At 42.8% G+C, this 22,912-nt stretch overlaps 2 protein-coding genes across 3 annotated transcripts; one reads left to right on the top strand and one right to left on the bottom strand.

The window, feature by feature from the left end:
• Positions 1 to 550: 550 nt before the first annotated feature.
• LOC146547073 (polyunsaturated fatty acid lipoxygenase ALOX15B-like) lies at positions 551 to 19,651 on the top strand. The gene is made up of 14 exons (XM_085264640.1): positions 551 to 697; positions 1,428 to 1,632; positions 2,320 to 2,404; positions 2,687 to 2,800; positions 6,093 to 6,193; positions 6,414 to 6,580; positions 6,748 to 6,891; positions 11,002 to 11,205; positions 11,399 to 11,485; positions 11,569 to 11,738; positions 13,985 to 14,106; positions 14,183 to 14,283; positions 18,947 to 19,117; positions 19,258 to 19,651. The coding sequence occupies exons 1-14, from the start codon at positions 551 to 553 to the stop codon at positions 19,435 to 19,437; spliced, it is 1,998 nt and encodes a 665-aa protein (XP_085120766.1). The 3' UTR covers positions 19,438 to 19,651.
• A 672-nt stretch (positions 19,652 to 20,323) lies between these two features.
• Positions 20,324 to 22,685, bottom strand: LOC146547074 (uncharacterized). 2 transcript variants are annotated; one of them, XM_085264840.1, is made up of 3 exons: positions 21,724 to 22,561; positions 21,123 to 21,319; positions 20,324 to 21,033 (listed from the first exon to the last, which is right to left on the bottom strand). In XM_085264840.1, the coding sequence occupies exons 1-2, from the start codon at positions 22,559 to 22,561 to the stop codon at positions 21,312 to 21,314; spliced, it is 846 nt and encodes a 281-aa protein (XP_085120966.1). In that variant the 3' UTR covers positions 20,324 to 21,033; positions 21,123 to 21,311. The 2 variants fall into 2 exon arrangements, with proteins under 2 accessions (XP_085120966.1, XP_085120965.1); XM_085264839.1 differs by having other exon boundaries at positions 21,123 to 22,685.
• Positions 22,686 to 22,912: the final 227 nt, after the last annotated feature.

A 22,912-nucleotide genomic window follows, 5' to 3' on the forward strand; every position in this document is an offset into this window, starting at 1 on the left:
AACTGCACTGATTCTGATTTCCAATGAGATCCTGCTCAGTTTGTTTCTGGTAACCTGCAGCTGATGCTCAGTCACACCTGTATTGAAATATGACCTTGACCAAAATCTTTACCAGCAAACACAATGAAACACTTCAAAATGCAGTGCAGATTGATTTTGTGTATATTCTTGGTGTAGCTAATTAATGTCACCCACAAAGCATCAATGGATTAGGACTTATTCTGTGCAGAGACACAGAACGGCAGAGATTTAAAATGAACGAATGAAATGAAACATTGAAAAGGTTGAACATTGTTGACAGATGCACCTTAGAGGACACTCCCACAAGTTCTGCATAAAAAGAGAAATCGGTTTTGAGTTGTTAGATGAACAGGGAAGATCTTCAGAGTAAGATCTTGGCGTCATTAGCAGAGGTAAGATAGATAACACTGACAGTTTCTGCACTGAAACTGATCGTAGATAGAGGACACATTTGAAATTACTTCTCATAATATCTTTTGGTTAATATAATTTTGTTCCCATCAGGATTTTTCTTCTTTCAAGAGTGAAAATGGGCGATTATGAGGTGATCATTTTCACTGGCAATGTCTCCAATGCCTCCACTTTTAACAAGATCTACATTAAGCTAGTCGGCACAGATGGAGAGAGTGAACGCACACACCTGTGGAGCTGTGTGCCATCTTTCTACAGGGGAGCAGTAAGTATGATACTCAGTTACTTTTTTTATATATATAAACTCAATTCACAATAACAGTCACCTCCAGGTAGTCTCTATTTTAAGGTAAAGAGCATACGACATTAGAGAAAGCCACAACAAACAGATAATCTGCTATGAGCAATATAAAGGCAGTAGGAAATCAACTCCCTTATAGAAGTTAAAAGTCTTCCAGAAGAAGCAAGTTCAGGGAGAGGCAGCCATCTGGAAGTAAGTTATTACTTGGAAGTAAGGTCAAAGAAAAGAGAGCATAGGGAGAGTGGATGGAACACAAACTGTGGGAGACAAGACAAAACCTGAGAGAGCTTAATAAATAGTGGTTTGATTACAGCCACCTTAAAAGTCTGTCGTACATAAACTCAACTACAGTTAGTCACATTCTGGAGTTTTTAATCAATTTGGCCATGTTATTCGAAACAAGGCTGTACTTTCCACAGTGGGAAGGGTGGTATCCTTCCTAATCAGATAAAATATTCTCCACAGGAAAATGGATGTTTAAATTTGTGCCATGGTTATATGAGATTACATCGTGATTTATAGCATTAAATACTCTGAAACTGAAATGTACATTTTAATTTTGCCTGTATAGTAACTGCACTGTGATTACTAGGAGGTAAAGACGTATGATAAAATACAATTGTCAGTTTAATACATGCTGACCTATTGTACATTTTTCAAAGGTATTCAAAGGTATATGCTACTTTTACTTCAGGTGTCACATTTTATTGTGTCCTGCCGAAAATCCCTTGGACATCTAGCACTGATAGAGCTAGAAAAAGAGAATCAGACGCTTGTCCCAAACATGGTTTGGTATCCTGCTAAGGTGGATGTGACGTCCCCTGAGGGAGGCAAATACAGCTTTCCTGTCTACCGCTGGATCACTAACAGCAAGCCGCACTACTTCAGAGAGGGAGCAGGTTTGTGTCAATGTTAGAAATGAATAAATTAAAAGCAAAAAATGATGTAGCTATTCATTTAGAAGAGATCATAAAGATTATAAAAATTAACTGAAAAATGACACATTAAGAAAGTCTTCTTTTTTTTCTGCCTGTCTTCTTTTTTCTTTTTTTAAAAAAATCTTTAAGAGAAATTTTATAGACAATAAAGAATTTGCTAATTGGATCTCCTCAGTGAGTGTTTGAGAGAATAGTTCCTGTCCACCACAAGACGGAGGAGCAAATCAGCAGCAAGTGTATTGCTCCTCCAGTTTTCCACCTGAAGACAGCGTTTACATTGCAATCTACCTTTGGTAGTTTTTTGGCCAGTATCTGTAACATTCCGGAGATTCCTCATTATTTTGACACGCCCACACACAAACTGAGTACACACTAAGTACACTACACGACAAAGTAAAAGTAAGAGTAAAAGTGCTGCAAGCACAGCAAAATTCTAGGAATAATGGATATAACTTATATTATAATTTATTATCAACTCTGACCACAAACATCTGGAGTTAATTGAAACAAAAACAAACAATATCATGAAAACCAGCAGGAACATCTGCAACTGGTAACCAGAACTAATGAAACAGACCAAGCAGGTAGATCAAATCCAAACCGTTCTGTCTTTTAAAAGAATTTTTACCTTGTGTGTGTTTTTTCTAGCTCTCACAGCAATTGAAGACAAGCACAGACTTCTTAGCCCATACAGTCGGGAACAGGAGCTTCTGGAAAGACGCAAAATCTACAGGTAAGAGATGAGAGCATCATGAGAACCAATAGAATGAAGGCCTGAAATCCTTCTCCACCCCTGGCTCGATCAGTTGGATGTAAATTTGTGAAATACCAAGATAATTTAAACACTACATAATATCTGCTAGAATTTGATGTGCATGGTCGAAGCATAGATGTGCATATACAAACAATTAGTCAGTAATGCCATTTGTTTTCTGTACTATAATCCCTTTCCACTACACTTAAGTTATTTTGTTTTTGTATATTTTATATGTTTTGCCTTTATCTTCTTTTCCAGCTGGGACAAGCAGGGCATCTCCCACCTGAAGGCAGACAGTGTTTTATCACTCCCCTATGACATCCGCTTCTCTTTGACTAAGACTGTGGAGATGGTCTACATTGGGGCCACAGGGTGAACCCCTCATGTCATATATATATACACATATATATATACATATATATATATACATATATATATGTATACATATAGATATACATACATATAGATATACATACAATACATACATACATATATATATATATATATATATATATATATATATATATATATATATATATATATATATATATATATATATATATATATATATATATTGCGCTCTTCTGGACAGAGATCTCCGATGTTATTCCCGGGATCTGCTGGAGCCACTCGCCTAGCTTGGGAGTCACCGCACCTAGTGCTCCGATTACCACGGGGACCACCGTTACCTTCACCCTCCACATCCTCTCGAGCTCTTCTCTGAGCCCTTGGTATTTCTCCAGCTTCTCGTGTTCCTTCTTTCTGATGTTGCTGTCATTCGGAACCGCTACATCGATCACTACGGCCGTCTTCTTCTGTTTATCTACCACCACTATGTCCGGTTGGTTAGCCACCACCATTTTGTCCGTCTGTATCTGGAAGTCCCACAGCATCTTAGCTCGGTCATTCTCCACCACCCTTGGGGGCATCTCCCATTTTGACCTCGGGACTTCCAGGTTATACTCGGCACAGATGTTCCTGTACACTTGGTTATGGCGTTCCATGTATGCCTTGCCTGCTAGCATCTTGCACCCTGCTGTTATGTGCTGGATTGTCTCTGGGGCATCTTTACACAGCCTGCACCTGGGGTCTTGCCTGGTGTGATAGACCCCAGCCTCTATGGATCTTGTACTCAGAGCTTGTTCTTGTGCTGCCATGATTAGTGCCTCTGTGCTGTCTTTCAGTCCAGCTTTGTCCAGCCACTGGTAGGATTTCTGGATATCAGCCACCCCCTCTATCTGCCGGTGGTACATACCGTGCAGGGGCCTGTCCTTCCATGATGGTTCCTCGTCTCCCTCCTCTTTGTTGGGTTTCTGCTGCCTGAGGTATTCACTGAGCACTCGGTCAGTTGGGGCCATCTTGCCAATGTATTCTTGGATGTTCGTTGTCTCATCCTGGACTGTGGTGCTGACACTCACCAGTCCCCGGCCCCCTTCCTATGTCAGTGGCTTCTATCTCCTCCTTTGGCCAGCCTATTACCCCAGCAGGGTACCTGATCACGGGCAGGGCGTACGTGTTGATGGCCCGGATCTTGTTCTTACCATTCAGCTGACTCCTCAGGACTTGCCTGACCCTCTGCAGGTACTTGGTGGTTGCAGCTTTTCTAGCGGCCTCTTCATGGTTCCCATTCGCCTGCGGGATCCCCAGGTACTTGTAACTGTCCTCTATGTCTGCAATGTTGCCTTCTGGTAGTTCAATCCCCTCAGTTCTGACTACCTTCCCTCTCTTTGTTACCATCCGACTACACTTCTCCAGTCCGAACGACATTCCAATGTCATTGCTGTATAGCCTGGTAGTGTGGATCAGTGAATCGATGTCTCGTTCACTCTTGGCATACAGCTTGATGTCATCCATGTACAGGAGGTGGCTGACAACTGCTCCGTTCTGTAGTCAGTATCCGTAGCCAGTCTTGTTAATGATCTCACTGAGGGGGTTCAGGCCTATGCAGAACAGCAGTGGGGACAGAGCATCTCCTTGGTAGATCCCGCACTTGATGGTGACTTGTGCTATGGGCTTGGAGTTGGCCTCTAGTGTTGTACGCCACATCCCCATTGAGTTCCTGATGAAGGCTCATTGATCTTGTACAATTCTAGGCATTCCAGTATCCAGCTGTGGGGCATTGAGTCATAGGCCTTCTTGTAATCAATCCAGGCAGTGCACAGGTTGGTCAGTCTGGTCTTGCAGTCTCGGCTGACTGTTCTGTCTACCAGTAGCTGGTGTTTTGCGCCTCTGGTATTCTTGCCAATTCCTTTCTGTGTCCCGCTCATGTATTGACCCATGTGCCTGTTCATCTTAGCTGATATGATGCCTGACAGGAGCTTCCATGTAGTACTGAGGCAGGTTATTGGTCGGTAGTTGGAGGGGACCGGTCCCTTCTTGGGGTCCTTGGGGATCAGGACCGTCCGACCTTCGGTTAGCCATTCCGGGTGTCTCTCGTTAACTAGCAGCTGGTTCATTTGTGCTGCCAGACGCTCGTGGAGTGCAGTCAGCTTCTTTAGCCAGTAGGCGTGAACCATGTCGGGCCTTGGTGCTGTCCAACTCTTCATACTGGAGACCCTTTCTTGGATATCTGCCACTGTGATGGTTACTGGACCCTGTTCGGGGAGGTCGCTGTGGTCTGCCCTCAGATCCACTAGCCACTGAGCATTGCCGTTATGGGTTGCGTCCTTCTCCCATATGCTCTTCCAGTATTGCTCGGTCTCCAGCCTGGGTGGTGCTGTTCTCTTATTATTATTGTTCCCTTGCCACTGAGAGTACACCTTTGCTGGTTCTGTGGAGAACAGCTGGTTTATTCTCCTGCCTTCTATCTCTCTGGTGTACCTCCTCAAGCGGCTGGCCAAGGCTGTGAGTCTTTGCTTGGCAGTTTCCAAGGCCTCAGGTATGGACAGCTTGCTGTATTTCTTATGCACCTTCTTTGTCGCACCTTTCTGCAACTCCGTTAGTTGGCAAACCTCCCTCCGTGCTACTTTGATCTTGCCCTCTAGCCTCCTTCTCCATGGAGGGTACTGCCCCTTGTGGCTGTTCATCTTGTAGCCAAGCATCTCACTGATCACTGCTGCCGTATTGTAGATCAGCTTGTTAGTGTCGGTAATCGTGGTTGTAGGTATTGTCCGTAGTGCTGCATTAACATCATCTAGCAGACCTTCTGAGGGTACTTCACTTAATCTTGGTAACCGGCTACGGGGGATCCAGGTTTCAAGCTTGGCCATGATCCTATCTTTCAGGTCAGTTCCTCTCGCACTTAACGTGCAATCCTTCTCCTATTGCACTTGGGGCTATGTACCCAATCTCGGGTGGGGGTGATGATATCGCCCCCCTGACCTGGCGTCCTGACTCCTCCTTGCCATAGCATTTGTGTTGTACCTCGTCAATCTCTAGCTGTGAGAGCAGTCCCTTCTTTCGAATGTTGGAACACTGAGCTACTAGTTGTTTCGCCGTCATTGTGGATGTTGGGTATCGAAGAATCCATCCTATTCATGTAGCCCCTTCCGCCGGGGTTACTTGCGTAGTAGCATTCCAACAATGCCCTGTTATATATATATATATATATATATATATATATATATATATATATATATATATATATATATATATATATATATATATATATATATATATATATATGATTCTAATCATCTGAAAAAGCTACTGTGTTTTTTTCTAGACTGGGAAGGCTGGGACTGATGGGAATGCTTCAGTCTAACAAGTTTAATTGTATAGAGGATATTAAACAACTATTAAATGTCCACAAAACTCAGGTTTCAGGTAATGAACAATCATTAGACCATATTATATAATGTATAATAGCACATAAAGTAACATAGAATAAGTCATATTATTAGGACTCTGGCATTTATGTCCATGACATGATGAATTTTACTTTCCTGTTTTTTGCCTGCGGTCAAATTTTATGATATTAACAGTGGTTGAGAAGGATTGTAAAGCATTTTAAACACAGAGAAGTAAAATTATGTTTTATTTCTAGAATACGTCTCTAAACACTGGAAGGAAGATGCATTCTTTGGCTATCAGTTTCTAAATGGTACCAATCCCATTTTGATCCAACGCTGTACACAACTGCCCAATAACTTATCTGTCACGGATGAAACGGTTTTCCCTGATGGTCAGCATAATTTGGCAGAAGAAATGGAGGTTTATTTAATTTAAATTTCTATTAAATAAAGTTGACTGATATCTGGTTGCTCTTATTTGTATGTTGGTGAGGTATTTGTATTGGTAAATTTTACTTTGCAGTTGTAATACCCAGACTAAATGCATGGGGTCAAATAATTTGTCATTCCTTCTGAAATTTCAAACAGAAGGGTAACATCTTCCTGTGTGACTACAAGATTTTGGATGAAGTGGAGTCAAACACCATCAATGGGAACAAACAGTTCTTGATGGCCCCGCTTGTCCTACTTTGGAAAAACAATGCTGATCAGTTAATGCCAGTTGCTATTCAGGTGAGCTTAGAACTCAGACATTAATAACGTAAATTAACTGGTTCTTATATAGCACTTTTCAAGCCTACCTGAGCACTCAAATTGCTTTAGACAATGTGCATCTATTGTATATGGATTTTGTTTATCTTTTTCCTTCTGCATAGAGATTAGCTCTTGCTAAACCAATCCCTGTTGTTGTTGCCAATGTCTGTGCCAGAAAAAAGTTCTCAGTAGCTTTAGCTAGGGAATGAAATTAATAAGAATTTATTCCAATTCCAATATCAATATCACTCGTGGATTCCATTCATTATCAATTCTCTTATTGATTGTCTATCCGGTCTTTAAGGCTGACGTCATTAGCCGCGTCTGGGCCCAAACTCCGCTGCAGGTTCCTAAGTCAAAAGATCTCTGCAGCATTACTGAGAGTTTAAAAACTGTCTAAATTCATTCATCTTTAATAAAATGATCAGTGTTGCTGTTTTACCAGGTGCAATGATTAAGTTTAACATCCAGGCATCCATGAAAACTGAATTATTTATGAAATTTAACTGAAGTCGAAGTTAGCAGGGAGTTAGCTCGCTAGCTTCCATTTAAATATAATACACCATGTTCTGAATGAGAGACTTCTGAAAAAATTAAAACGTTACAGCTCTGCTATCACTCCCAACATAAATGAAGACAGAAAACTAAACAGCAGTGGCGTTTGTAGGATTACAGAACTTGGACTAGCAGGTATATAATGATGTGCTGCACGATCGCTAGCGACACAGCTATGTTAGCATAACATTAGCATGGCAGGATGCTGTAAACGGACCAAACTTCAGTCAGGGGAACAAGTGAGATAATCCATCCACAAAACAAGGTTAGTCATTAATATACTGCTGCATGGGCTGTGCTGTAGTTACATCGTAAGGTTTTAAAAAACTGAGCTTTAAAATGATTAGCGGAAATAAAAATAGAGAGAGGCCGACAGTGATCACTGACTGTTTTTAGGGGCTTGTTGAGATGAAATAGAACAAGATACCAAGCATTAAAATATGTTAAAAGCACAATAGCCCTATTAAAAGCAGAGTACTTTTGGACCGGAAGCAGGATTCAGCACATCATCGCTTAAAGGCTGGATAGATTCTGGTTGGCTCAGCTTTGAGAATAACCACTATCTCTAAGCAGCATATCAAGGAATGTCTCAGGAATAGGGATGGGTACCGGTATCGGTTCTGACATAAATGGTAGTAACCAGACCGAAAAGCAGCGCACATTTCGGTGCTTTATTTCGGTGCTTTTTTTTCCTGAGATGTCATACACTTTGAATTCTAGCCAATCATTTTACGTTTCCGAGGATAGTAGGCGGGTCCAGGTACGTACGTTATTTTAGAGCGGAGCTACAGATTAAAAATGCCCAAGGCAAGCGGTCAAAAGTCTGGCTGTACTTCACAGCAAAATATGCAAACTCAGCAGCCTGCAACAAGTGCTTTAAGGTGATACTGTGATACTGTCAAAGGAGGTAACACCTCAAATCCGATGAAACACCTGGCGACGCATAGCGTTTTTTTTAAAGCCGAAAAATGCGCCGTATTTGATAGCGTGCTGCGAGACCTCACACCGAGCGCATCTACTGCACCCGAAGAGGAGAGTCCTGGCCCCTAGCCCTGCCAGTGTAGCAAAAATGATGACGGATGATAATGGCAGCAGCAGCCATTCTTCTCTGCGTGAGTAGCTTAATGTTGTTCGTGTGTAATTTATGCTGAGTAGGCTAACCACATTATTAAATGAATGCATATAAGGTGAACTAGCAAACACAGTCGTAGTTACATGCAGCTGACTTCTTGTTTGATGGCAGATACTCCCTTCACCCTGGCCAAAAAGGCTAAAATGACCAAAGAAAAAGTGGAAAACAGTTAAACATGAGAGGTTTTTGGACAAAGTTTGTGTTTTTTCCATTGTTTAAGCACTGCTTCCAGCCAAGAGTGATACCATATATGCCCCATAGCTGCAGAAAAGGCTAACATTGTTATCTTTTTACAAAAAAAACCAGCTGAACATGAGAGGTTTTTGGACCAATTTTGTGTTCTCCATTCTTTAAGCACCGGTTTGAGCACCGTTTAAGCACCGGCACCGTTTCAAAAGTACCGGTTTGGCACCGATATCGGATAAAACCTAAACGATACCCATCCCTACTCAGGAATATCATCTAACAATATCAAACTGAAGTTAAAATCTCATACACCTACACTAATCCTATCCTAATGAGGAGTCACATGTGATCTTTCTCTTAATATTTAGATATGAACAAAACGCCAACAACACAAAGCAAAGATAAAAACAGCAGACAGAAACTTAAAACAATCACAACAAGATCATACAAGATTCTCAAAATTCTCATCTTGTCAATTTAGCTATTGGGATTTATCTGTTAGCTTGTAGCATGGGAGCCAATGCAGCAGGGTCACACAAGACCGGCATCAAAGGTGATGGCAGAGATTTGTGGAGTGACTCTGCACATATTGCGATCTGTCTGTCCTTTCTTGGCCACCTGCCTCATTCAACCTAAAGAAAGTGCCAACCTCCAAATGTGGCGGTACTGGTAAGCGGTGTCTTCTGGACTCGAAGGTCCCCACATGCAACAACCTGTCACTGGCACTCTTTCTTTTTAAGTGATTTTAAACTCTGGTGCTGAATTTAATTGACAGTTCCCATATGGAAAAGATATATATAAATCTTATAAAGTTTGTATCTGTCTTGTGTGAAACTTGTATGAAAAGCATACAAGAGTAAAAACAGATATAAGATCCCTTGAAAAATTATATAATGAAACTTGTATGTTTTGGATACTTACTAAAACAATGTATGAAAGTAATGAGAAAGTGGCCACTTTCATGAGTAAATCACATATAAGTTTTTACTATTTCTTTTCCGTATGGGTTAGCTTATGAAACAACTCAGTACGGAGGTTTGGCCCTTGAGGCTCCTGTGGAAATAACTGCCAGTTACTCCCCACCATCATCATCACAGGGTTTTTGATCAGCACGTTCTGTTTGTCACACTTCTTACAATTCACCATCCCTTCAGCCCCAAATTGGGTCCTTAAACCTGACTTAGAGACTGCAGATTTATCTTTAGTTCCCTAGTAATATTTTGACACAAACAGCAGTGGCTCCTTCCTCCACATGACCCCTAAGACTCTCGGCTACTAGTCTCTCCCCTTTCAATTATCTATAAATTACATTACAAGGGCGAAGAGACTGAAATCACAGTTCCCTCCATGCCTTAACACCTACATCACAGCCAGAGGATACGAAGGCAGACTTTTCTGTGACGTAGAATCATTGATTTGCCAACCAGGGAAAAGGAGGACTGGTACGATCCAGCGTGGATGGGGTTTACCTACCGCTTTCTGTTTTGCTTTTCAGGAACAGTTGGGCAGCTGGGTGTGACTGTGGTGTACATGGTTTCTCTGGCACAACTAGGGCCATTTGGTTCTGTCAACCTAGTGTATTTAAGTAGCAACGAGGCAGATATCCTACGCCTGATTGTTGTCTCTGCTCTGGTGGTTTTGTTGTGACTTGAATTTTGGGAAAGTGTCAATCTGCAGTTTCTACTTTTGCTTTTCGGCAGTCCTCCTTCCAGCTTGCCAGTTTTCCCAGGATCTTTCAGAAGAATATCAGCCATGACCCTTCTCCACTTTCATCAGACTGTCCTGCCACCGTAAATCCTGCACTGTGTGCTGCTTACCTGAACACCTCTATGCCTCTCACACACCACTACTCTTACCTTTATTCCTCTCTGCCTCAGCCACCTTTCCTCAAACTCCTCACACAAGACCTTTTTAACTTGACAAATAATCTCTACTCACCTTTAAATTCTTTCATTCAGTATCCAAATCTTTTCCTAGTCATGTGCTTTCCAGTCACTAACTGCCATTTCTCTGTCTCCCTGGATTATCAAAGATCCTCGGTCTGTTTCTTTCCTGCGCCTTTAATCGTTATTTTTACAGTAAATAAAGCTTTTCATTGCAGTTTGTGTTTGAGTTGGTCTGCTCAACATCTATAAAAGTGTTTGATGGTTAGCAGTTCGTAATGATTAAAAAAAGGTAGTATAAGTAAGAAAACACATTTATTCCTTCTCCTGCAGCTGAAGCAGAAACCAACAAAGGACAACCCGATTTTTTATCCTAGTGATTCTGAGTACGACTGGTTGTTGGCCAAGACGTTTGTGAGAAGTGCAAACTTCAACCTTTATGAACTAAATGCTCATCTGCTGCGCACTCATCTGCTGGCTGAGGTTTTTGCAGTGTCACTGCTCCGCAACCTTCCAATGGTGCATCCACTGTACAAGGTATGTAAAGTTGATTAATTGTTTCGAAGATTTAACACAATGGTAAATGGTACAGAAAGCAACAAAACTTGTGACTTTGATGTTAGCCATTTACATATATGTTATACAGCAGAATTAAACATTTGAATATAAAACATCAGACAAGAAAGGAAAAAGTAGTCTTCTTACAAATGAACTTCTCTGCTTCCCTCAGCTTCTCATACCTCACACTCGCTACACTTTGAACATCAACTTCTTAGCTCGGATGCTTCTGATATCTAAAGGAGGAACTTTTGCTAAGGTATAAACAAACAAAAAGGACAAACAAATGTTCTTTTTGACCAACATGTATTTTTTTGCCACTAAGATTTGACTGTTTCCTAGTTTACATCTTCTGGTGGAGAGGGTGCCCTCACAATCCTGAGAAGATCACTGACCTCACTGACCTACAGCTCCCTCTGTATCCCAGATGATATTGAGGAACGTGGACTGAAAGATGTGCCAAACTTCTACTACAGGGATGATGGACTCCAGCTTTGGGAAATCATCAACAGGTTCTATTACCACTTTGTCTGACACAACATACAGAATAACTTCAATTTATTTCGAAGTTCACCTAGGCCATTCTTCACACCCTGGTAAATTTAGTAATGTACTTTCAGATGCTTGCCGAAACAAAAACAAAATTCTTCCAGATGGCTTCCCAGTTATTATTTTAAATGAAAGAATAAATGAATGAAGCCTTTATTTGTGACATGCAGTTGCCTGCAGTGAAACTGACCCTTCTGACCATACATATATTACACAAACATCACATTGCGGAGACAGGTCAGAATAGATAGCATTTAAAAAGAACAGTGAAAATTCACAACATCAGGGACAGGAGGAGAAAAAAAGGACTCTACTCAGACTCACCTCCACTAGGAGAGCAGTTTAAGGACAGCAAAACAAAAACAACTCAGTGTCTGTGTCCGTTACATGAGTATGTGTGTGAGTGTATCCCGTGTTCACCCCATGCTTTATATTGTACAGCAGACCCTACAATAATAGATACAGAGAAAAACCCAACAATCATATGACCCCCTATGAGCAAGCACTTTGGCGACAGTGGGAAGGAAAAACTCCCTTTTAACAGGAAGAAACCTCCCACAGAACCAGGCTCAGGGAGGGGCGGCCATCTGCTGCGATCAGTTTGGGTGAGAGAAAGAGAAAAAAAGAAGGAGAAAGAAGATCAAGTCTCCAGTGGACCCAGGTGGCCTTGAAGGTCAGACAGAAAGTTCAGACAACAATCTTGTTATTAGTAGTGGTGCAACAGATCAAAAATCTCACGGTTCGGATCGGATTACGGTTTCAAGTCACGGATCGGATCAATTTTCAGATCGGCAAAAAAAAGAAAAAAATGAATTTTTAAAAAAAAATTTCTTATTAACTTAGTTAAATATTTTTTGCCTATTAAAAACATTCAACACAAGACTCATTCCACGCAATTATATAAAAACAAATTAAGGTGCAATACAAGGCAGTACAGGACTTTGTATCTACCACTCCGCTGTGATATAATCAGTGGTCACGGTCACGTAGCTTTCCGTTGACCTGGAGGTCCACCCATTTGTAGTTGGGCAACAGAAGATGTCTGTGACAGTTCAGCCATAACTTTAAACTTTTCCTGCTCGTAAATGCCTGGTTACAATCTTGTCACTGAAGTGGACGCGCAACGGGATATCATAGCGTGGTTCAAGCACATTCGTCATAGTTTAAACCCCTTGTTTAGCACAAGGGAATACGGCCTCCCGTCTGCAGCTAAACACTCCAGTAGCTTTTGTAATAGCTTTAGCCCAGTCGGATTGGGCAGCAAAGGGCTGCTTAAATGCCGCAAACTCCTCTGCTCCTCCACTTGGACCACTAACACTGGCCATAATTATCACTTGACAGACTGACGACGTGAACCATACACTTTTTTTCCTTCTTTTTCGAATCTTCGGATCACCTGCGTACAGAACTGTGGATTGGGATCAGTTCGGATTACGGATCAACCTTTATCCATTGCACCATTAGTTATTAGTGAAGAATTTTGTTGTTCCAGTCAACTTCAACCTTGGCAGGTCTCTATCTGTTGCCAGTGGGATAGCCGCATGAGTGAAGATGGTGGTTGTTTGTGTTTAGTGCGAACAACTGCATCCAGTTTTTAGAGCTGGTCTAATGTCTGTCACTGGTGACTAAATCTCTCAATTCCTATTGCAGAGCCGTGAGCTTCTCCAAGATCTTGCCCATATGCGTTCATTAAACACAGTCTGAGTACTCACAGCTCCACTCATCGTCTATCTTGTCGGCCAGCCTGGTGGGATTTTGAACAGCTGTGGCTGCTTCTTGTTCTTCGATAAGCTAGGTCCGAGCCAGATCCAATCACCCAGAACTCTGTTATCGAGGTTCCGAATTGGTAGATCTCATTCAATGTCCTCCATCGATAATGTCGCTAAATACACAACACAACCGGCCATAGAGTATCACACAGCAAACGTCTCTGCAGGCCAATTGGGCTCTCCTGAGCCCAGGCTTTTTGTCGAGAAGAGGATGTCAGTTCCGTTACGGGAGCAGTTGATTAAATCCATAATTCTTTAGAGTTTAACCCTCTCGAGGCAGGCGTTGCCGATTTGCAACAGTTAAAAACTAACAACCTGATTACCCAACATACATATTTTATATTTATTTTATCTGTTATGCATTATAGCTTTTTAAATGTGTTTTAGAAACCATCAATGGAAGTAGGAACATGTTTGAATGTGTCTCCATTTGGCCAAAGGTTGGTGAAGTCAACACTTGCCTTCTACTACAAGACTGATGCTGAGGTCCAAGAAGACACAGAACTGCAGAACTGGATTAAAGAAATTTTTCAGTATGGATTTCTTTCACAGGAAACCACAGGTGGTTCATTGTTTATTATATTATATTTAATTTCTGTGTTGACATAATTCATAATTTATTCTGCCTATTCTGTCAGGAATTCCTCAAGAATTTAGCACTATGGATGAGATGGTCAAGTTTGTCACCATGGTGATCTTCACTTGCTCTGCCCAGCACTCAGCTGTCAACTCTGGACAGGTGAAGCATTTTAATATATCCTGATTATCAGTGATGATGTTCACATCAGATTTTCTCAGTTCTCTCTGCATGGATCACTTTTGCATAGATAAATCCACTAAAATTTTGAGGTTTATGAAGGAGTTGATGCAACTCCATCAGCAGTGAATACAATACATTACTTAATGCTTATTGTATTCTATGATCATAATTGAACTTTACCTCGTGAACATGGAAGCAGAAATTACGTACAACTATTTCCAATCGGAATGCCATTTATTGTGCACTCATTCATGTACTACAGTGATGACCATTGTTGTAGGCCACAGCCCTCCTTTTAAGTCATAAGGTGATTCAAGTAGTTCATAATTTATCTTCCAATGTATTAAGAAATCTAAAAGTTGATAGAAAGTCATGCGAAGGATTTTAAATGTTTTTCAGTTTAATTCAATGGTAATTATAAAGGGCAGAATCATAACTCTCACTTCAAGGTGCTTTATATTGTATGTTAAAGACCAGTGTTGGGGTCCTTACTCAAAAGAAGTAATATATTATACAATACTTGTTGCTGCTCACTGCAGCATTGCATTTTTGTAATGCAAGTAACTATAACATTGAAACTGTAATCTAATTACAGTTTCTCAACTGAGACTGGGTGTACCAGTCCTAACCCAGCAGTCCTAAGTACAGTGTTTAAGACTGCCTGTACTGATAAACTTACACTTCATCTGCCTAATGGACAGAATTTTTTTTTAATAAAAAAGGTACGCTATACCTTCTAAGGATACTGCCTAAGAGAGGCATGTATAATGTAAAGAGTCCTAACATAAATTTGTTAATGATGAAACTCCATCATTAACAAATTCGAGTTACGTAAATATGATTCAAATCAGTATTTTTAATACCTAGAGCATGCTCTAATCACCATAATAAAATATTAGCCAGGCTGACAAAAAGTCAGAGCTCTTTTGAGCCAACCATCCCTTTAACGTTAACTAGTAATGACTTCATGAACTTCTTCACAAATAAAAATTACCAATAATCATCCCACAGATGTAATATTATCTACAGCTACTCTTAGTACCATTGATGTTAAGTTAGACTCTTTTTCTCCAATTGATCTTTCTGAGTTAACTTCAATAATTACTTCCTCCAAACCATCAATGTGTCTTTTAGACCCCATTCCTACAAAACTGCTCAAAGAAGTCCTGCCATCAATTAATTCTTCGATCTTAAATATGATCAACCTATCTCTAATAATCGGCTATGTACCACAGGCCTTCAAGGTGGCTGTAGTTAAACCTTTACTTAAAAAGCCATCTCTAGACCCAGCAGTCGTAGCTAATTATAGGCCAATCTCGAACCTTCCTTTCATATCAAAAATCCTTGAAAGAGTAGTTGTCAAACAGCTAACTGATCATCTGCAGAGGAATGGTTTATTTGAAGAGTTTCAGTCAGGTTTCAGAGCTCATCACAGCACAGAAACAGCTTTAGTGAAGGTTACAAATTATCTTTTTATGGCCTCTGACAGTGGACTCATCTCTGTGCTTGTCCTGCTAGACCTTAGTGCAGCATTCGATACTGTTGACCATAATATCCTATTAGAGCGATTAGAACATGCTGTAGGTATTACAGGTACTGCACTGCAGTGGTTTGTATCATATCTATCTAATAGACTCCAATTTGTACATGTAAATGAAGAGTCCTCTTCACCCACTGAGGTTAATTATGGAGTTCCACAGGGTTCAGTGCTAGGACCAATTCTGTTTACATTATACATGCTTCCCTTAGGCAGCATCATTAGAAGACAGCATAAATTTTCACTGCTATGCAGATGACACCCAGCTCTATCTGTCCATGAAGCCAGATAACACACACCAATTAGTTAAACTGCAGGAATGTCTTAAAGACATAAAGACCTTTCTGCTTCTTAATTCAGATAAAACTGAGGTTATTGTACTCGGCCCTGAAAATCTTAGAAATATGGTATCTAACCAGATTCTTACTCTGGGTGGCATTACCTTGGCCTCCAGTATCACTGTGAGGAACCTTGGAGTCATTTTTGACCAGGACATGTCCTTCAACGCACATATTAAACAAATATGTAAGACTGCGTTCTTCCATTTGCGCAACATCTCTAAAGTTAGAAATATCCTGTCTCACAGTGACGCTGAAAAACTAGTTCATGCATTTATTACTTCCAGGCTGGACGACTGCAATTCATTATTATCAGGATGTCCAAAAAACTCACTGAAAAGCCTTCAGCTAATCCAAAATGGTGCAGCAAGAGTACTGACAGGGACTAGAAAGAGAGAGCAGATTTCTCCTGTTTTGGCTTCCCTTCATTGGCTTCCTGTTAAATCCAGAATTGAATTCAAAATCCTGCTCCTCACATACAAGGTCTTAGATAATCAGGCCCCATCTTATCTTAATGACCTTGTAGTACCATATCACCCTATTAGAGCACTTCGCTCTTGCTCTGCAGGCCTACTTGTTGTTCCTAGAGTATTTAAAAGTAGAATGGGAGGGAGAGCCTTCCGTTTTCAGGCCCCTCTTCTGTGGAACCAGCTTCCAGTTTGGATTCGGGAGACAGACACTATCTCTACTAAGATTATTTAAGATTAGGCTTAAAACTTTCCTTTTTGCTAAAGCATATAGTTAGGGCTGGACCAGGTGACCCTGAATCCTCCCTTAGTTATGCTCCAATAGACGTAGGCTGCCGGGAATTCACATGATGCATTGAGTTTTTCCTTTCCAGTCACCTTTCTCACTCACTATGTGTTAACAGACCTCTCTGCATTGACTCATATCTGTTATCAATCTCTGTCTCACTTCCACAGCATGTCTTTTATCCTGTCTTCCTTCTCTCACCCCAATTGGTCGCAGCAGATGGCCGCCCCTCCCTGAGCCTGGTTCTGCCGGAGGTTTCTTCCTGTTAAAAGGGAGTTTTTCCTTCCCACTGTCGCCAAAGTGCTTGCTCATAGGGGGTCATATGATTGTTGGGTTTTTCTCTGTATCTATGAAGCGCCTTGAGGCAACTTTTATTGTGATTTGGCGCTATATAAATGAAATTGAATTGAATTGAATTGAATTACAGTCAGCAGCATCAAACACTAAATTGTAGCCTGGTAGAAAAAGCAAAGAAAAGAGTCTGTCTTTAAGTTGTTTTTTTAAAAACTTAGAATTCACTGCAGTCCATGGGCTTATGGTGTTATAGACACTAGATATTTGAGCAAATCAGCAAAGAATTATTTATTTACTAAGATTTCATTAAGTTCAAGATCAGGACTTTTTTCACAGTGAGTAATTCAAATCACCCAGCCACCAACATGTTACTCACTAACCTTGTGCAGTGGATATAAAAATATGTTCTCTTGGCTAAAATGTGATCAGTTTTCAGTACAGTGGTCCCTCACTGTAGTGCGGTTCACCTTTTGCGGCCTTGTTGTCGCAGATTTTTTATTTATTTATTTTTGGTGCAATATTAAATGCTTTTTTTAAGTGCAATATTAAGTGCATTGTGGTCTGGGTCCTGATTGTCTGTAGACTATTGTCAGTAAATCTCGTGCTGTGTCTCCTATCCAGTACAGAATCCATTCAGCTTGCCAAATATAATCACTAACACTGTGACTCTGAAGTGCTGTACTGTTTGTTTGTAAGTTTTCTCCCCAACAATGTCGACGAGACATTTTGCACCATCAAAGGCACCTGTGGTAGCACCCAAAAGGCAGAGAAAGATGCTAATCATTGCACAAAAAGTTGGACTTCCGCACTTGCTAAAGGAAGGTAGAAGTTAACGTATTTTTCAGCCCATTATGCTGGGCATACACTGTGCAATTTTGGGCTCATTTTGATTTTTCAGTCGTGCGACCGTTTTGGTGATTGGAAACCTGAGTTTCGCCTTCATCGTGTGTCATGCATCGTGTAGTATACGTGGGGTAACGAGATTAACACCTCATGACCAGCTCCCGATCATCAATCGCTTCGTCGTAAGAAAATCAAACCAGTTTGAAATCCTGTCAGCCGTCGTGAGGGTGTCACCACAGCCTCTCACACTGCGGACGCGCAAACACAGAAATGAAAGTGAAAAAACGAAGTAGCACAGCAGTGCAGCGTGTGATCTGGACATAAGCGATGGAGGCACAACTTGTAGAACTTTGGCAAGCGCATCCGAGCCTTTTAGATTTGGCCTCACAAAATTATCACGACTACAACAACCGTGAAAATAGTTGGATTTACATTGCTGCTCAATCACAGCTGCCTGATCAATGTTTTTCATTAGCAATTTAGCAAAGTTGATGGTGGTGGTGTGTCTGTGTGAGTGAAAGACAGAGAGGGAGAGCGAGGGACAGATTATCTGTTATAACCTTCATTTTATGGACGCACAGTGTGAGCACTCAGGTCACATCAGGGCATCGGGCTGTATAGTGTGAGACCCTGCATCGTGACCTACGAACTTCTAACCCCTGTGAGTCAATCGTGCAGTTTGAGCAGAAGCTGAATAACGCGACTGAAAAAACTGCACAGCGTGTGATGTTACACTTGATGGATAAATCTGGATGTGAAACACCTTAGAAATCATGTGGAATATTTGGTACATTTGGATCCAAAGGTTAATGCTATCAGACCTAAAAACTATCTCTCAAAGCCTATAAATAATGTATCAATTACTTCACCAATGCAGTACGATTTTGGTGGCTGGATGCCCAACAGTCCTACTACCATGGAACTTCCCCCACCAAAAGAAAAGGGGACAACAACTGAGAAAACGATACTGGACACATTCCCCAGTGTTAACACAACAGTGCATGCCATGTCCACAGTATGGCTACTCAGCAAGCAGTCCTCTGATAGTGTAAGTACTCACCAAAGATGTTATGTTTTATGTTGCTGTTTGTTTATTTTAATGTAAAATACATGAAAATTTTGCTAGAGTTACATATTTGATCAACGTGATAGTGGAACCAAAACTAAATGTACCATTGATCTCATCAGATTTTTCTTGGCAACTACCCAGAGAAGCATTTTACTGAGAGGTTTCCTCTCCTGAAGATAAAAGAATTTCAAGAAGAGCTCAAAAAGCTGAGTGCAGACATCAAAGCTAGAAACTCAAGGTTGGCCTTGCCGTACACATACATGGATCCAGAGGTGGTTGAAAACAGTGTATCTATTTGAATGAATATTGAAAGGCATCTTCTCCTTCAGCTTCATATTAATTTAACGGGGTAGGGGGAAGAGTGTGTGTCCAGATTTAAACTTTTTCCACTGATTTAACTTTTGTGTACATCATAATCTTAAAACTTCTTAATAGTGTATCGGTGATTATAACAAACAGGGAAACTGTAAGAATGAATGTAAAGGTGTTGCAGTCAGGAGGTTTTTATGAAGAGGGGGGTTTGTGTAGTCATGGCCTTTTTTGTCTCAAGATATGAATTATTTGATTTATATTTGTTCTTATTTCAGTGTGTATTGCATGTCTGTTGTGTAACAGTTACTGATCACTGAGTTTCTCCTTTCTCAAATTCTGATAATAAAAAAACTTAGCAAACAAAGCTTAATCCATATAAAATATTTACATTCCGTACAGATTAATAGAGTTTATGCATCTTAGGAATTGTGTGACAAGTGATGATAAAATACTGTGTAACTGCCGTGTTGTGATCACATGTTTAAACATTAAAGTCAAAGCTTGAAGCACCATGTTATCAATCTGTGTGACTTCAGTTATGACTGGATCCATTATGTTTTGTTACACAGCTGATTATTGAGGATGCATCAAATAAATGCTTATAGCTTAATTTTCAACTGAGCTGACAGGCAATACTGTATATAAAACATGGATGTGCACATTGTCACCCAATCAACGTTGAACTCATTTAATGGCAGATCTATGACCATCACCATGTTGGTTTCATGGAGCTTGAGGTAAGCATACTCGGAAAAGATGGTGGAGTGCTTAGTTATAAGCTAATGCTAGCTAGCTTGATTACTGTTAGGTTCATTTTTGAGAGAGAAGTCAAATATACTCAAAGATACAAACATTTGATGCTAAATATGAGATACAAACTGTGGAATATGACAGAACCCAACTCCTCAAGTATTCAACTTTAAGCCAAAATTCAGCTTTATTGTCAGTACTGGACTCCGGATTGATACTGTGTTAAGAGTAGAATAGAGTAGAAAATATCAAGTATACACATATACATCTCTCTCCCTCTGTCCATATATATATATACACACACATATATATAGACAGACAGACAGACAGATAGACAGATAGATAGATAGATAGATAGATAGACAGATAGATAGATACATTCGCCTCCGCTTATCCTTTTCAGGGTCGTGAGAGGCCCTGGAGCCTATCCCAATCATAGGGCGAAAGACTGGGTACACCCTGGACAGGTTGCCAGTCTGTCGCAGGGCCAACACACAGGGACAGACAACCATTCACACTCACTCGCCCATTCACATCTAGTGGCAATTTGGATTATCCAATTAACCTATCCCCACAAGCTGGAGTATCTGGGGGGCACCCACTGTCACGGTCTCGCTGGCAGACCGTGGGGATGTGGGGAAAGGAGGACCCAAAATGCAGGACTCTACAGTGCAACAGTGTTTATTTACAGTGGTGACAATCCGAACAACAATAAATCCCCCCGTGCGATCCCAACTCCCGTTCCGTGTCTTCTCCTTTATCCCGTGCTCCGTGCTCTGTCTCCGTTCCCTGCGTACTCTCCGTGTGCTGCCTCCTGGTCGCCACAATTCCTCCTGAGGAAACACGCATACCAAAGGCAGCCGTGAGTACAAAACCTAAGAGTAGACTTGCACTAACCTTGCATAATACACTTAAGACTGACGGGAAGTCACTCAACGATCCAGCGTCGAGGAGCTCTCAGCCACACTGTTTTGAAGCTCCTCTGACGAGGCTTGATCGGCGCCAGGTGTGTGTGGATTCCTGGGTGGGACCGGTCAGCTGGCAGGGCCACACCCACCAGGCCTAAAAGTGCCTGCCGCGACCGCACCCTCACATACACAAGCACACACCCCTAAACACCTGACAGTACACCAACACGGAAAAACAGGACAGCAGACACAACCATGATAACAACAACCACAATAATGATGATAATAATAATAATAATAATAATAATAATAACTACAATAGTAGTCCACACTGCTCACGGACCCCGAATCCCTGGAACTGGGTCCGTGACAGTACCCCCCCTCTAAGGGTCGGCACCCGACGACCCAAAAACAAAAACAAAACAAAAACCACAGTACAACCAACCCCAGGCGGGCGGCGGGGGGTCCCGGACGGAGGGCCCCAAAACCCCAGTTCAAATGTCCAACCACTGCCATGGTGGGAACAACAGTTCTTGCGGCCGACCCAGTGGACCGCAAGCAGGCAAAACTCGCTACGGGTCAGGCAGTGGTGGGAAAACAGTTCGGGCGGCCTACCTCCAACCCCATGATGGAAGCGGAACGCTTCAGGCGGCCTGCCACGGATCCGGTGGCGGCGGCGCTGCTCCTCCGGCGGCCTGCCACGGGTCCGGTGGCGGCGGAACGGTTCTGGTGGCCTGCCACGGGTCCGGTGGCGGCGGCGCTGCTCCTCCGGCGGCCTGCCACGGGTCCGGTGGCGGCGGAACGGTTCTGGTGGCCTGCCACGGATCCGATGGCAACGTCGCTGCTCCGGTGAGCAACAGCGAGGCGTGGCACATGGTCTATGACGCGCCGGTCGCTGACGTGGACGCACTGGACGTGGATGGCGTGGAGGCCGCGCAAGACGTGGAGGTCCCTCCGGTTCGCTGACCTCCGGCTGAGCGGGTCCCTCCTCGGCTGGCAGCGAGAGCCCCTCCGCGGCTGGCAGCGCCGGTTGTTCCTTCCGCTCGCCGAGCTCCTCTGCTGGTGGCTCGCTGAGCTCGTCTGCTGGTGGCTCGCTGAGCTCCTCTGCTGGTGGCTCGCTGAGCTCCTCCGGCTCGCTGAGCTCCTCCGGCTCGCTGAGCTCCTCCGGCTCGGGCATGCTGAGCTCCTCCGGCTCGCTGAGCTGCTCCTGCTCGCTGAGCTGCTCCCGCTCGCTGAGCTGCTCCTGCTCGGGCATGCTGAGCTCCTCCGGCTCGCTGAGCTCCACAGCTGGCGACGCGGGCTCCTCCCGCTCGCTGAGCTCCTGCTCGGGCATGCTGAGCTCCTCCGGCTCGCTGAGCTCCTCCGGCTCGCTGAGCTCCTCCGGCTCGGGCATGCTGAGCTCCACAGCTGGCGACGCGGGCTCCTCCCGCTCGCTGAGCTCCCGCTCGGGCATGCTGAGCTCCTCCGGCTCGCTGAGCTGCTCCTGCTCGCTGAGCTGCTCCTACTCGCTGAGCTGCTCCTGCTCGGGCATGCTGAGCTCCTCCGGCTCGCTGAGCTCCTCCGGCTCGCTGAGCTCCTCCGGCTCGGGCATGCTGAGCTCCTCCGGCTCGCTGAGCTGCTCCCGCTCGCTGAGCTGCTCCTGCTCGGGCATGCTGAGCTCCTCCGGCTCGCTGAGCTCCACAGCTGGCGACGCGGGCTCCTCCCGCTCGCTGAGCTCCTGCTCGGGCATGCTGAGCTCCTCCGGCTCGCTGAGCTCCTCCGGCTCGCTGAGCTCCTCCGGCTCGGGCATGCTGAGCTCCACAGC

Source organism: Mchenga conophoros, linkage group LG23 (assembly GCF_057382185.1).
Source record: "Mchenga conophoros isolate Kocher_MC1m ecotype Shallow Benthic linkage group LG23, M_conophoros_male_GT1.1, whole genome shotgun sequence".
In the NCBI taxonomy this organism is placed as follows: domain Eukaryota; kingdom Metazoa; phylum Chordata; class Actinopteri; order Cichliformes; family Cichlidae; genus Mchenga; species Mchenga conophoros.